We start from the raw sequence: 13369 nt of genomic DNA, 5'->3' as shown, positions 1-13369 counted from the left end.
TATCATATACAGGATGTCCAAAACGTATGGAATAACTTGGAGAGATTTCATTTTAGAAAAATTTCAGATAAAAGTTGTAGAACTCTAAAATATCTATTTACTAATTTTATCAGTATGATCACAGGCGTTACAAAGGTTACATAAAGGTCACCTTGAATTTTTTAAATGGAAACCCTTATTACATATTCTTGTAGTTTAGCTCGAGAGCTTTCCAAAATATTATAATTAAGTTTTTCATTAAATATTTTTCGTTATAAGTACTCGAGTTACTACAGGAGGTTCCATATTTTTGTACACCCTGTGTGTGTATGCGTGTGTGTGTGTGTGTGTGTGTGTGTGTGTGTGTGTGTATATTGCACTATGTACAAAATTGAAACATTTTTTGATTAATTTAAATATTATTAAATAACACGATAAGAAACTAGCAAATAAGATGGCATCGCAGATGGTAGTGCGTAAAATTTTTTCTTAAATTATTCGCGAAAATTTAAACGTGCATAAGGCACATACATATATTTTACTTGATGCATTTACCAAAATATAGATTCTCATTTTTGAGAATTTTATAAACCCCTCTTTACCCCCCTGAAGAGACATAGACGAGAAAAATATCGAAACGAAGTCGCTGAATCAGGAATCGAATCCGAGTCTTTCGCTTGTCGGGCGACTGCTCTTACCATTCAGCTATTCAGCTCCACACCGACATTATTTGCTAATTTCTTCGTGTTGTTTAATACATATAGAGCCTAATTCTTTGATTTATTAAATATTATTATTAAATATTATATTTAAATTAATCGCAAAATGTTTCAATTTTTTGTACATAGTGTAAAAAAAAGTTAATTGAATTGATTAAAAATAAAGATAAGAAAAACGATCGATTTTATCACATAATTTAGCTAGTAGCAATATAAAGGTAATATATAGGTAATATAAAGGTAATATATAGGTAAGATATAAAAAATAGAATTCTTGCTCTTTTATTGCAAATATGGAAAGATTTTTGACAAATAATTATTGTATAAAATACATATGTCACATTTTCATCATGTATTGTAAGAATAGTGATGTGTATTTCTCTGTTTTAATTATCTTCTTAGTAGCAATTGTTTAGCATATAATAAGTTACATTGCAAATCGGTCTTGCGTTGAAGCATATCATCAGTGATAAACATCATTATTATTAAGCAATAAATGGGTCCGATATTTTTTTCCGATTCGCATATTGTTCCGATTGGAACGATATTTGTTTTCGAACCACCAAGTGGCGAAATGGTGCTGCAACTGGTGAAAGAGACACAAACAATTTGTTGACCCGACTTGGAGCCCCGTGCGACCGTGCGATAAGATTACATTCACTTTTAAGTTTTCCTTCTTTTACGTGAACCCTAACAAGGTTTACAATAAGACACGCTGAAATTCTCATTGTCGATGATGCGATATTGATAATTTTTGTAAGTAGTGAAGTTTATGTCACGCATGTCGCTAACATGATCGAAGATCTTTTTCATCACCGGTGGTAAACTCGGTACATTGGCAGCGGCCGCAATCTCGTCATAGTAGGCCCATTGTCTATCTTTGAGTTTATTGATATGTCTCAACTGAAAAAAGCAATTATTGTAATGTTTTTTTTCCCAAGATAAATTTATACACTGATATATTACATGTATATATTATATTGTTTCTCTTATTTAAGAAAGAACATCTTCTATTGTTATTCTCTACCGTAATCTTTTAAATTGCAAATTTCTTTCTATCATTCAGACACTTGAGAAATTAGTCTTACCTGAATGCCTTGATCCAATAGAGACTTCTTCTCGATCTCGTATTCTTCACGCATTCTTTGTGGTGATAATAGTTGGATGCGGCCTTCGAGAATTCCAAGAATATATTGTGCTTGAATGTGAAACATCGGGAATGGTATCACGATCGCCGGTAAACCCATGAAGAACAGATTCGTGTAATCCATATGCATCAGATGCTTGTAAATGGGTTCAACATGATTATTATCTGTACGTATCTCAACTTTAGTTGACATAAAGGGATACGTGAATTTGTAACCTAATAAAATTTATTATCATGAATATACAGGGTGTAAATTTATTATCATGAATATACAGGGTGTCCCAAAAGTCCTGGATCGGTCGAATATTTCATAAACTATGCACTTTAGAAAGAAATGTTTCAGACAAAAGTTGTATGGCTTGAAGGGGGCCATCAGATAATGGTAATGATTTGACATGGGAGAGTCATTTGAAAGTCACGTTAAGATCACCATCAATTTCTTAAATGGAACTCCCTATTTTTTATTAAATATTCTGGTAGCTCACGTCGAGAGCTTTCCAAAACACTATAATTAAGTTAGTTTTTATTAAGTACTTTCCGAATTATGAGGCTTGAAATCATTTCTTAATTTTGCATAAACCATAAAATATCTAGTAAAATATTCATTTTTCGATTATCTTACCTTAATAATTTTATGTACGAAATAATGAGAGGAATCAATTGGTGTAAAGAAAACACATAGTTGTTTTTAAAAAAAAATATGTAATTGTTAATTGCAAATTACATATTTTTTTCTTAAAAATAACTATGACGGTGATCTTCACGTCACTTTCAAATAACTCTCCCATGTCAAATCATTGCCACTATCTGATGGCTCCCTTCAAGCCATACAACTTTTGTCTGAAACATTTCTTTCTAAAGTGCATAGTTTATGAAATATTCGACCAGTCCGAGACTTTTGGGACACCCTGTATAATGAAAGTCAAATTTTATTAAATATTCCAAATATATGTGTGAAATCAATACCAGTGCAATATATGAAACTGTCCACTTCCGCTGAGGAACCATCACGGAAGATGAAGACGTTTCCTTGGATGGACTCGATGCTGGGTCTTTGCTCAACGTTGCTCGACATCTTCGAATCGATACGCTCCGTCAAATTATGACTTAAATACACCTAGATTAACAAAAGAAAGATTACGTTAGATCATCGTATTATTCTATATACGTATGCCATTGCTGTCTACACAATAAGACTTTACAAGTTTTCATAACTTTATATGTAAATTTTGATTATCCAATTTTAAGTCCAAATATTAAGAATAAACAATATTTTACATCTGGCGAAGATAATTAATGATAGGTAACATACGTACTTTGTCAGCGTATTGCGAGATTTCTATTGCGATATCAATACCGGACCAGGATGCGCCGAGTATGCAAATCCTTTTGCCAGCGTATACCTCCGGTATCCTGTATTGATGACTGTGAATGCATCTACCGTGGAAGCTTTCGATACCTGGAATATGTGGAATATGACCGACAGTGTAATGACCGTTGCACAATACCACGGCGTCAAAAATTTTCGTGGTCTCTACTTTGGATTCTAAATCCTCGTACGTTACGATCCACAAGGTCTGGCCGTTTTTCAGAATCTCCGGCTCCACGTGCTTTACCAGAGTATTGAACTAGAAAGAAAAAAATGAGCAGAATTTAAAATCAAGAACAACAAATCGTAGTGCGAAATATTTTTCTTAGACTTCTTTTTGCTTTCATATCATATATTTCATATCATATATTTAAATAGAACAAACAAGACAGCACACATGTCCAAAAGACATCTAAAAGACGACTTAAAGATGTCTTAAAGTCCTTTAGACATCTTTAAGACATCTTTTGGCCTTTTTGTGCTGTCTGGGAAGTAGTAGAGAATTTATTCATTTGTGTGTTTACATACACACATATACATAACACTGATCAACACGCAAATTTTTTTCTCACATTTAACATGTATTATAGGCAGTGTTTGCTGTAGATAATTTCAAAATTATCTAGATAAAGATAAAAATCCGTAAATTTATCTTAGATGAGATAAAGATGATTTTGCTTTTACTTAATCTAGATAAAAGATGAGATAATTATTGCGATAATCTAGATAATTATCTAGATATTTTTGTTTATTTTAGAAGACTATAAATATTTGTAAAAAATGTGACGCAGATTATAAATGGGATATTATAAATCATAAACACATATTCTTTCTTCTTTCCTAAAGAATATTTAAATAATAGTAAAAAGGTATATAAATGATATGATAAATATTTATTTATTAATTTATGTTTATAATATATTTATAATATATTAATTATATAATAATAATATATTTATAATATATTAATAATGATAACATAAAAAATATATTTTAGATATTTTAGATAGATTTTTAGAAGCTTGCCTGGAAAACTTTTTTGCATAATGAAAACGTCATCTTAGACAATTTTTAGATAAGATGACATATATTTTTCATCTAAGATAAAGATACTTTGTATTTCTTCATCTAGTTAAAAATAAAGATGATCCATTTCTTTATCTAGGTGATTATCTAGATAATTTTATCTAGATATCAGCAAACACAGGTTATATCTAAGGTATTGATTATGAAAAAAATATTAGTTTAGTTGTATCAGCTCTACTTTTTTTATTTATAAGGTTTTACAATTAACAAATTCTGAAATAGGTTTTCGATATTTTTGAAAGATGTATTCGCCACAAATATAACAAAAACTATCTGGATTATGTAAACAACGTCTCCGAGTCGAGGACATATCGAAAGTTAAAAAAATAATAATTTTGAGTCGAGTAAAACTAAAAAAAACTGCACGTGATGTCTAAAGGGGGGGTAGTCTAAAAATATTAAAAAACAAGAGCTGTTAAAAAAAACTACTGTCGTACTCGAAATCAGCACACTTAAATAAGTCCAAAACTGCAAAATTATAAGAGGAAAAAGTTGAAATTATTTTTGTTGTTGACCAGTGTAATCTGTATAATAATAAGAACTCGCTGTATAATTATAATAATAAGAACTCACTTTAATATAAGGATAGAGATTGAAGTGTTTTGCATAGTCCAAAAGATATTCCCTTATTACGCTATGATGAACAAAAGACGGTCCTTCTTGATTTTGATAGGGGAAATCAGGTATCTGCATTACCTCCTTCGGTATATTTGTTCTGTAAGAGAATCAGAACATTTTTCTGTCTTGATGATAACTCTCATATTGAGGTGATCACGCGCGCAATTTTTATTAATATGAGGTTCAAAAGATACGACGACCCGAGACGCGATAAATAAAGTTGCAAGTTGTATATGTGTATATATTTAACTCGAAATAAATTTTAAGCTATTTTAAACTTTACTTTTATACTTTGAGAGAGATGGAATAAAAAATAAATAAGATTATATTTCTTTGCGCGTGTTTTGTTCAATTACAATAATTATACTTCATTTATAAAAAAGATAAAAAGATAAAACAGAAATGTTAAATATATACTTATTTTTAAAAAATATTTTTCTTGCTTTTATTTTGCCATCTAGAAGGCTTTTTTTAATCTAATAAAATAAATTTCTTTTTATTTTGCCATTTAGATTTTTTTAAATCTAATAAACTAAATTTCTTAGTGCTGAATAAAGTCAATTAAAGAAGCTCAAGATTTATAGCATAGATTGGCAATGTAATATGTTCAATTTTCGACTGTATCAGCAAAGAAGATAAAATATATAAGAAAATATTATGTAAAACATTAGACATGCAAAGAATTATTAATCAAAAAATGTATTGTTTATTTTTATTAATAGATTTCATGTAAACATTCTTATATCTCTGTGTAAATTCTCAAGTTTTCTGTATTATCTTTCGATCTGGCTTCTGATCTGCATCACAGACAAGATATTATTATAGTATCATTTCAATACTCAATTTATCATTATTGGCGCGTGCGCCTCTTTCCGGAACTGGCCGTCAAAAAACGATTATCTGATTAATGTGTCGCAAAGTCGCGCGTCGACAGAGTTTATCGCATTTATATATTAGGTGACGTATATGTGGGAATCTTATATACGTTGTTTATATGTTTATTTTGGAAACTTTTTATTGTCTTAATCAAATATCAAAGAAAGGGAAATTAAATAGAATCCGATGTCATGTAATCTCTCTCTCTCCCCCCCTCCTCCTTCCTTTCTCTCTCTCTCTCTCTCTCTTATTTTTATCTATCGAAATATATACTAACATAAGCATACGATATAAATATAAATAATGTTGAGCCTGAAAGAAACTTGATGAAAATCGATTATATATCGCTACAATTATCTACATATATGAAAATTCAAATATATGAAAATATATGAACATTATTCTATTTGTTAAAAGTAGTCTATGCAAGCTAAAATGATTTAATGATGCAATTCTAGCACTAAACAAGACATGAAATTTCACGAAAGTTCCATTTCCTTACGCGTGCCACTGATATGATTCTACTAATTTTTTCATAATAATTATGTATAATTGACACATGCTCTTTCAATTATATATTATATTAATTTTTAATATTCTAACTGAATCGCTCGAATATTAAAGAGTATAACTTTAAGTATAATCTGCTAATTTGTTTAAAATGAAAAGTCTATATTATATATCAAAAATATAAATTTATATTATCTATATATGACTATATTAAATTTAAATTCTAATTAAACACGTTAAAAAAATTATATCTAATGTTAAAAATGTTTATTTAAAATTTTAAATTCAATTTTCTTAAAAAAGCTTTAATTAATTTTTCATAATTAAAAGATTGATGTTTGATGCTCAGGATATTTAAGACTTTCATCTATTTATTCGATTAATATATGTATCTATACGAACCTGAGATTCTTATACATGCTGCTGTGAATCAATAGTCCATGTTTATCGAGATGCGTTTCATCAGTGTAAACCCATGTACCACCGATACGATCGGTTTGCTCGAACAACATTAGACTGTAAGTATCTAATCTGGACATTATATGACGGGCCGTCACCAAACCAGCCACTCCACCACCGACAATAGCGATTCTCGTCTTACTACTTGGCATTATGCCTTTCAGCCTAAGGAAATTATATTATTTATATTGCAAATTTTCTCGATCGATTAATACTCAAGAAACAAGGTATAATTGAGTAAATATATAATTGAATAAATAAATCAAAATACACATATGTAAAAATAAATAAAATAAAATAAAAATAAAATAAAATAAATAAAATAAAATAAAAATGTACTTTTGTAAGAATAATGACAGATGACAATATTACGTACGCTTTATATGTTTTCCTTCCAACAAATATTTAGTAATGTGATAAAAAAATAACACTCAAGATATAAATATTGAAATGACAAATTTATCGCGGTAATTTTGTCAGCAATTAATAAATAACTATTTAATTAATAACTATTTAATATCCGATATTATTTCCACGTCCTCTGATTTTCAGTCGTCAATATAAAAATATACAAAAATTATTAAGATATAGTTCAGATATTCTATTAATGTTCTCGATCAAAATCAAATGTATGGCACTCAATATAATACGGGAGATAAATACGGAGAGATAAATACGGAAAGATAAATACGATTTCCTGAACTGATTCGGCTAAAGGTTGAATTAAGACTGTCAAGATGAAAGCAAGTCCAAGTTATATTCTTGCATTTATTCAATCTCCCCACACTAACTAAGATTACATATGGAAATTTTTTCTACGCAAGTTACGGCGTATCTCCTTTCTTCTGATGAAATCGTGGCGAAGCTTATAATCAGCAGCGGGGCATCTATGAAAGTCTATATATGATTAAACATTCATTAATAAAAGTGTAAGTTTGAACGGTAAATTTTGAGATCATGAATTAATGCAATAAGAAAATATGTACGTATTATATTTATAAATACAATTTCAGAACTTGCAGCACAATACGCAGAAATTTAAAACATGAATTTCATAACTTTAAATATTATCAAATAAAAAAGATTATTTAATTTTTAGTAGATTTTAAGAGAAATTACATTAATTAATTATATTAATTACTTTAAGAGAAATTATATTAATTATTATTTAATTTTTAGTAGATTTTAAGAGAAATTATATTAATTACTTAATGTAACTATAAATAAAATAATCTTATAATTGTGTATATAAATTGAAATAAAAAAATGATTTAGTACATAAGATAAAACTGTCATATTTATAAATTGCTGCTCTCTTGCAGTAATCAGCATTATTGCGAGAGACCCGCAGAATATCCGAATAATATCTGAAAAATTTGAATGTTATCAAATAATTAATTTAAGAACTCAAGAATGTTTACATGTCGATATTGTAAACTTTTTAAATTTTTTCCATTTTATACTAATTATCATGTTTCATTAAAATATATTATCTGACATATAACTCATGGTTTTGTTTGCGATGGAACATATGTTGAAATTTATCATTGAGATATTAAAACTATTTGCACTTTCTCTTTGATTTTATTCTGATATATAATAATCTTGTAGTTCGCTCATATAATCAACGCAGAAAAAAACATGCCGATAAATGCTATGATTTTAATGTGACGAGTGAGAAATAACACGATAGATTTCATCATATCTGTTATAGCAGACGAAATTGACGGCAAAACAGTTTTTTCTCAAGCCATACATTAAAATTTCCATAATTAGTTCCTGGTGATTGAGAAATTGCCGACCGATCACGATTAAAAAGAATCAAACAAGAAATGCGAAAGGGAAAACGCCTGCTCAATTGCCGATCTCTCTCTCCTCCAGTTTGTTCAAATTAATTCTGACTAAAAGATATCGCGTTGTAATTAGCCATCTTATTTGTTTTTTTGTAAATACTTGTTTTTCCAGTTTTTCGAGTAGAAAGGAAATAGAACGCGATATTGCATCATGAGAACGGACGTGTGATTTAGAAAGAGATTGGTTCTTCCTTTAAATTTCAAATTGATCTGCTTTTCCAATATTTATTCACATAATATGTAAAAATAGTAATACATAAATTAATATAAACATGAGATAAGAACTGTCGTATTCTTGAATACTGAATGACGTATTATTTATCACTATGTGAAAATCTATCTATGCTTTTAATCTAGTCAATATATATACAGGGTGTCCCAAAAGTCCCGGACCGGTCGAATATTTCATAAAATATACACTTTAGAAAGAAATGTTTCGGACAAAAGTTGTATGGCTTGAAGGGGGCCATCAGATAAATCAGAAAAAAATATATGTAATTGTTAATTGCAAATTACATATTTTTTTCTTAAAAACAACTATGTTTTTTCTTTCCACCAATTGATTCCTTTCATTATTTTGTCCATAAAATTATTAAGGTAAGATAATCGAAAAATGAATATTTCACAAGATATTTTACGGTGTATATAAAATTAAGAAATGATTTCAAGCCTCATAACTCGAAAAGTACTCAATAAAGAAATACTTTATTATAATGTTTTGGAAAGCTCTCGAGATAAGCTACACGTATATGTAATAAAAAATAGAGAATTCCATTTAAGAAATTGACGGTGATCTTCACATGACTTTCAAATGACTCTCCCATGTCAAATCATTGCCACTATCTGATGGCCCTCTTCAAACCATACAACTTTTGTCTGAAACATTTCTTTCTAAAGTGCATAGTTTATGAAATATTCGTCCGGTCCGGGACTTTTGGGATACTGTATATATATATATATATATATATATATATATATATATATACACATATTTATTTATTTATTTATTTATTTTAAAAAAAGTGCCCACACTTTTCTTCTAAAATAACTACCGTTTAATTATGAATGTGTCAAGTATGCACATTTATCACATATAATAAATTTTTATTTTTGGTATTCCAATTATTGCGATGTAAGAAGACGGGATATTGCGTGAACCTGATGACGTTCTCTTTAGAGTTTCATTTCGTGATTAACTAATGTAGAAAAATATATTTTGGTGAGAAAAAGTACATACGAGATGCAAAATGCAAAGTTTATGCAGCCAGATTAAACATGTATTATGCTATATATAAATTGTGAATTAATTTTGTATTATTTTTTTTCTTTAATAAATTAGAAACGAGATATTGCGTCAACTGATGACGTTCTCTTTAGAGTTTCATTTCGTGACTAATGTAAAAAAATATATTTTGGTGAAAAAAAGTACATACATACGAGATGCAAAATGCAAAGTTCATGCAGCCAGATTAGACATGTATTATGCTATATATAAATTGTGAATTAATTTTGTATTATTTTTTTTTCTTTAATAAATTATGTTGCAAAACGCGTTTAGAGAGAACTCTATAATTTCTATTTCTATTTATACGGTTGTTATTATATTTCGATATAATAACATTTTAGCGATCGTGAAGAATATATTACGCAGTTACGTGCAATGTATTCCCGAAGAGACAAAATTGTATTTTAATACAATCAATATAATTCCAAATTTTTATTTTTCATATTTCAGCCTTAATTTAGCATTTTTTAAAACTTATTGTGAGTAAACATTTGGAAATTTTAAATTCCCTTGCGGAATATAAAATTTTTACCTACCAAATTCTTTTTCTCTTTCCTTTACAACTGAGAGATAGAAATAGAGAACATCGGAGTACAAAAATTCGTTATCGCAGTTAACGATAAGATTTGATAGGCATACATATTTAGTATACGCATAAGCAATTTTGTAATATTGTATCATTTATTATTAGAATTGTTATAAAATGTAGCACTTATATATTTTTATATCGTAAATTTTTGTTTTTATTAAGACATAGCTTAAAATCAAACATTATATGATAATAATAATAAATTAGTAAGCGAGAATGAGCTCATTTTAATATTGATTATTTGAAATTGTGCAACGATGACATTATCGTTTAGACATATGACTCTACCGCGCATAAAGTATTGCGTATAAATCTCATTTATAAAATCATTTTATAGTAATTGTGTAGATATAAAATATGTGTATATTAAAAAAATATTTTAATCTATTTAAAATGATTCAAATATTATCGTAATGTGCAATTATACATGATAATAATATTTGATAAATATATAAATTTTTATTTCTTGAATATTAATATATTATTTTTTTTTACATATCTTTTAAATTCGTCATTCATAGTTTATCTATTGTAAAAATTAAAAGAAGATTATAGATAATGGAAAAAAGATAGTTGTTTATCAGTTATTTATGAGTTATTTATTATATTTTAAACTAGAAAATAATTATACTGAATAAACAAACAGTAATCCCTGTTATAGGGATCCCTTAGGAATCTTCTCTAAAGGAAATAATTTTTGGCTAATGTGTAACTATTTCTTATTTTATTAGAGTTAACGTCTTATCAATTTATTCGTCGCAATATTCTGTTCCAGTTTGCGTAATTTATGACGTTTCAGCCAGTTATATTTCATCATAATCATCTTACAATATTGCATAAAATTTTCGATAAAGATTTTAAAGTAGTTTAAAAAGATAAAAAAATTTAGGGAGACTTTAGAAAAAGAAAATAAAATAAGAACAGCAAATAAAAAATATAAGATTACTTGTAAATTTTTCGCCACTGTAAAGAGTAAATATTATTTTTATTTGATTTGCTAATCATGATTTATTGTAGCTAACTGTCGCGATATATTGAAATTTGTATGAAATGTTATTGAAGATAATTTATTCATATAACTATTACAGATATGACTGATTATAGCACACTCTTTGTCACACCATATAGCTATCGCTTTCAGTTAAAATAATTAGGAATGTGATTGTATGAGAAGATGATTAAAATTTCATTCAAAGCATATTGAGATACGAAGAAACAATGGAAGCTTTATTTTATCGATAAACTTGAAATAAATGATTATCTTTCTTGAATAAATGCTTATGCGGCGCCGTTGTTATTCATATTTTTGTAAAGAGTACACTGTATATTACAATAAAACACAGAATATTATTATATCAATTGTATATAAATCACTGTTAGAAAGAAATTCCAAAATTATTTTGTTGTTGTTGTTGAAGAACTTAACTTATAATTATCTTCAAATCCGCACAATTAAAATTTAATAAAAGTTTAAAGAGAGTATTAGTCTGCTATAAGAGAATATATTTAATCTGCTATAAATTAATTCTGATTTCTATATAAATTTAATCTTTCATTTTTAAATAAGTTTTATAGTTTTCTAAAAATTTAACTTTATTATCGATTTTATTTTATTTAAAATATATTGAGTGATTTATATATTTATTATTATATATTTAGTAGATTTAAATATACATATTTAATACTCTTACATTAGTTATAATTCATATATACAGGGTATCCCATTTTAAATAATACACTCAAATATCTCCGAAACGGTGCGTTAAATAAAAAAATGTTTTAAACAAAAGTTGTATGGCTTGAAGGGGGCTATCAGATGGTGGCAATGATTTGACCTCGGAGAGTCATTTGAAGGTCATATGAAAATTACCGTCAATTTTTTAAATGGAATCCCCTATTTTTTATTGCATATTCTTATAGCTTATCTCGAGGGCTTTCCAGAACACTATAATAAAATATTTTTCTTGCAAGTACTTTTTGAGTTATAAGGCTTGAAGTTATTTCCTAATTTTACATAAACCGTAAAATAGAAAAATTCAGAAAAAATATGTAATTGTTAATTGCAAATTACATATTTTTTTCTTCGTAACAACTATGTGTTTTCTTTACACCAATTGATTCATCTCATTATTTTGTACATAAAAGTATTAAGGTAAGATAATCGAAAAATGAATATTTTATAAGATATTTTACAGTTTAAAATTAAGAATTTTAAAATTAAGAAATAATTTCAAGCCCTATAACTCAAAAAGTACTTGAGGGAAAAATAATTTATTATAGTGTTTTGGAAAGCCCTCGAGATAAGCTATAAGAATATGTAATAAAAAATAGGGAGTTCCATTTAAGAAATTGACGATGATCTTCACGTGACTTTCAAATAACTCTCCCATGTCAAATCATTGCCACCATCTGATAGCCCCCTTCAAGCCATACAACTTTTGTTTGAAACATTTTTTTATTTAAGGTATCGTTTCGGAGATATTTGAGCGTATTATTTAAAATAGGACCCTGTATAATAGACATATTAAAATAACACCCTGTATAATAGACATATTAGCGATATTCAATGATGTAACATTAATTTAAAACCCCTATATTACATAAATAATAATACATATGTTTATCTCATATTGATCTCATTATCCATTTAACAGACACAAAAAAGATCAGATTCTAACTTCCTGAATTTCATTTTATTGACTACATTTACACATCACTTCTTTAATCGAAACATTCGTAATATTCTACTGATCAATCACAACTATTTCTCTTAAGAATGGAATGACTGTCACATTTTCTGAGCAGTTTAGATCATTTAGAACTACGAATATTATTAAACTCGATGAAGGGTAATATGTAAACGTAGTTAGTATTCAGAG

General features: G+C 27.7%; 1 protein-coding gene across 1 annotated transcript; it reads right to left on the bottom strand.

Moving 5' to 3' along the window:
* Nucleotides 1-974: 974 nt before the first annotated feature.
* On the bottom strand, nucleotides 975-7493 carry LOC105258509 (flavin-containing monooxygenase FMO GS-OX-like 4). The gene is made up of 7 exons (XM_011269779.3): nucleotides 7140-7493; nucleotides 6707-6928; nucleotides 4874-5015; nucleotides 3162-3473; nucleotides 2812-2962; nucleotides 1787-2061; nucleotides 975-1601 (listed from the first exon to the last, which is right to left on the bottom strand). The coding sequence occupies exons 2-7, from the start codon at nucleotides 6913-6915 to the stop codon at nucleotides 1389-1391; spliced, it is 1302 nt and encodes a 433-aa protein (XP_011268081.2). The 5' UTR covers nucleotides 6916-6928; nucleotides 7140-7493; the 3' UTR covers nucleotides 975-1388.
* Nucleotides 7494-13369: the final 5876 nt, after the last annotated feature.

Source organism: Camponotus floridanus, unplaced genomic scaffold (assembly GCF_003227725.1).
Source record: "Camponotus floridanus strain SB8 unplaced genomic scaffold, Cflo_v7.5 scaffold47, whole genome shotgun sequence".
Classification (NCBI taxonomy): domain Eukaryota; kingdom Metazoa; phylum Arthropoda; class Insecta; order Hymenoptera; family Formicidae; genus Camponotus; species Camponotus floridanus.
Note: the sequence above shows the minus strand (reverse complement) of the source record. Positions and strands in the feature narration are given on the sequence as shown.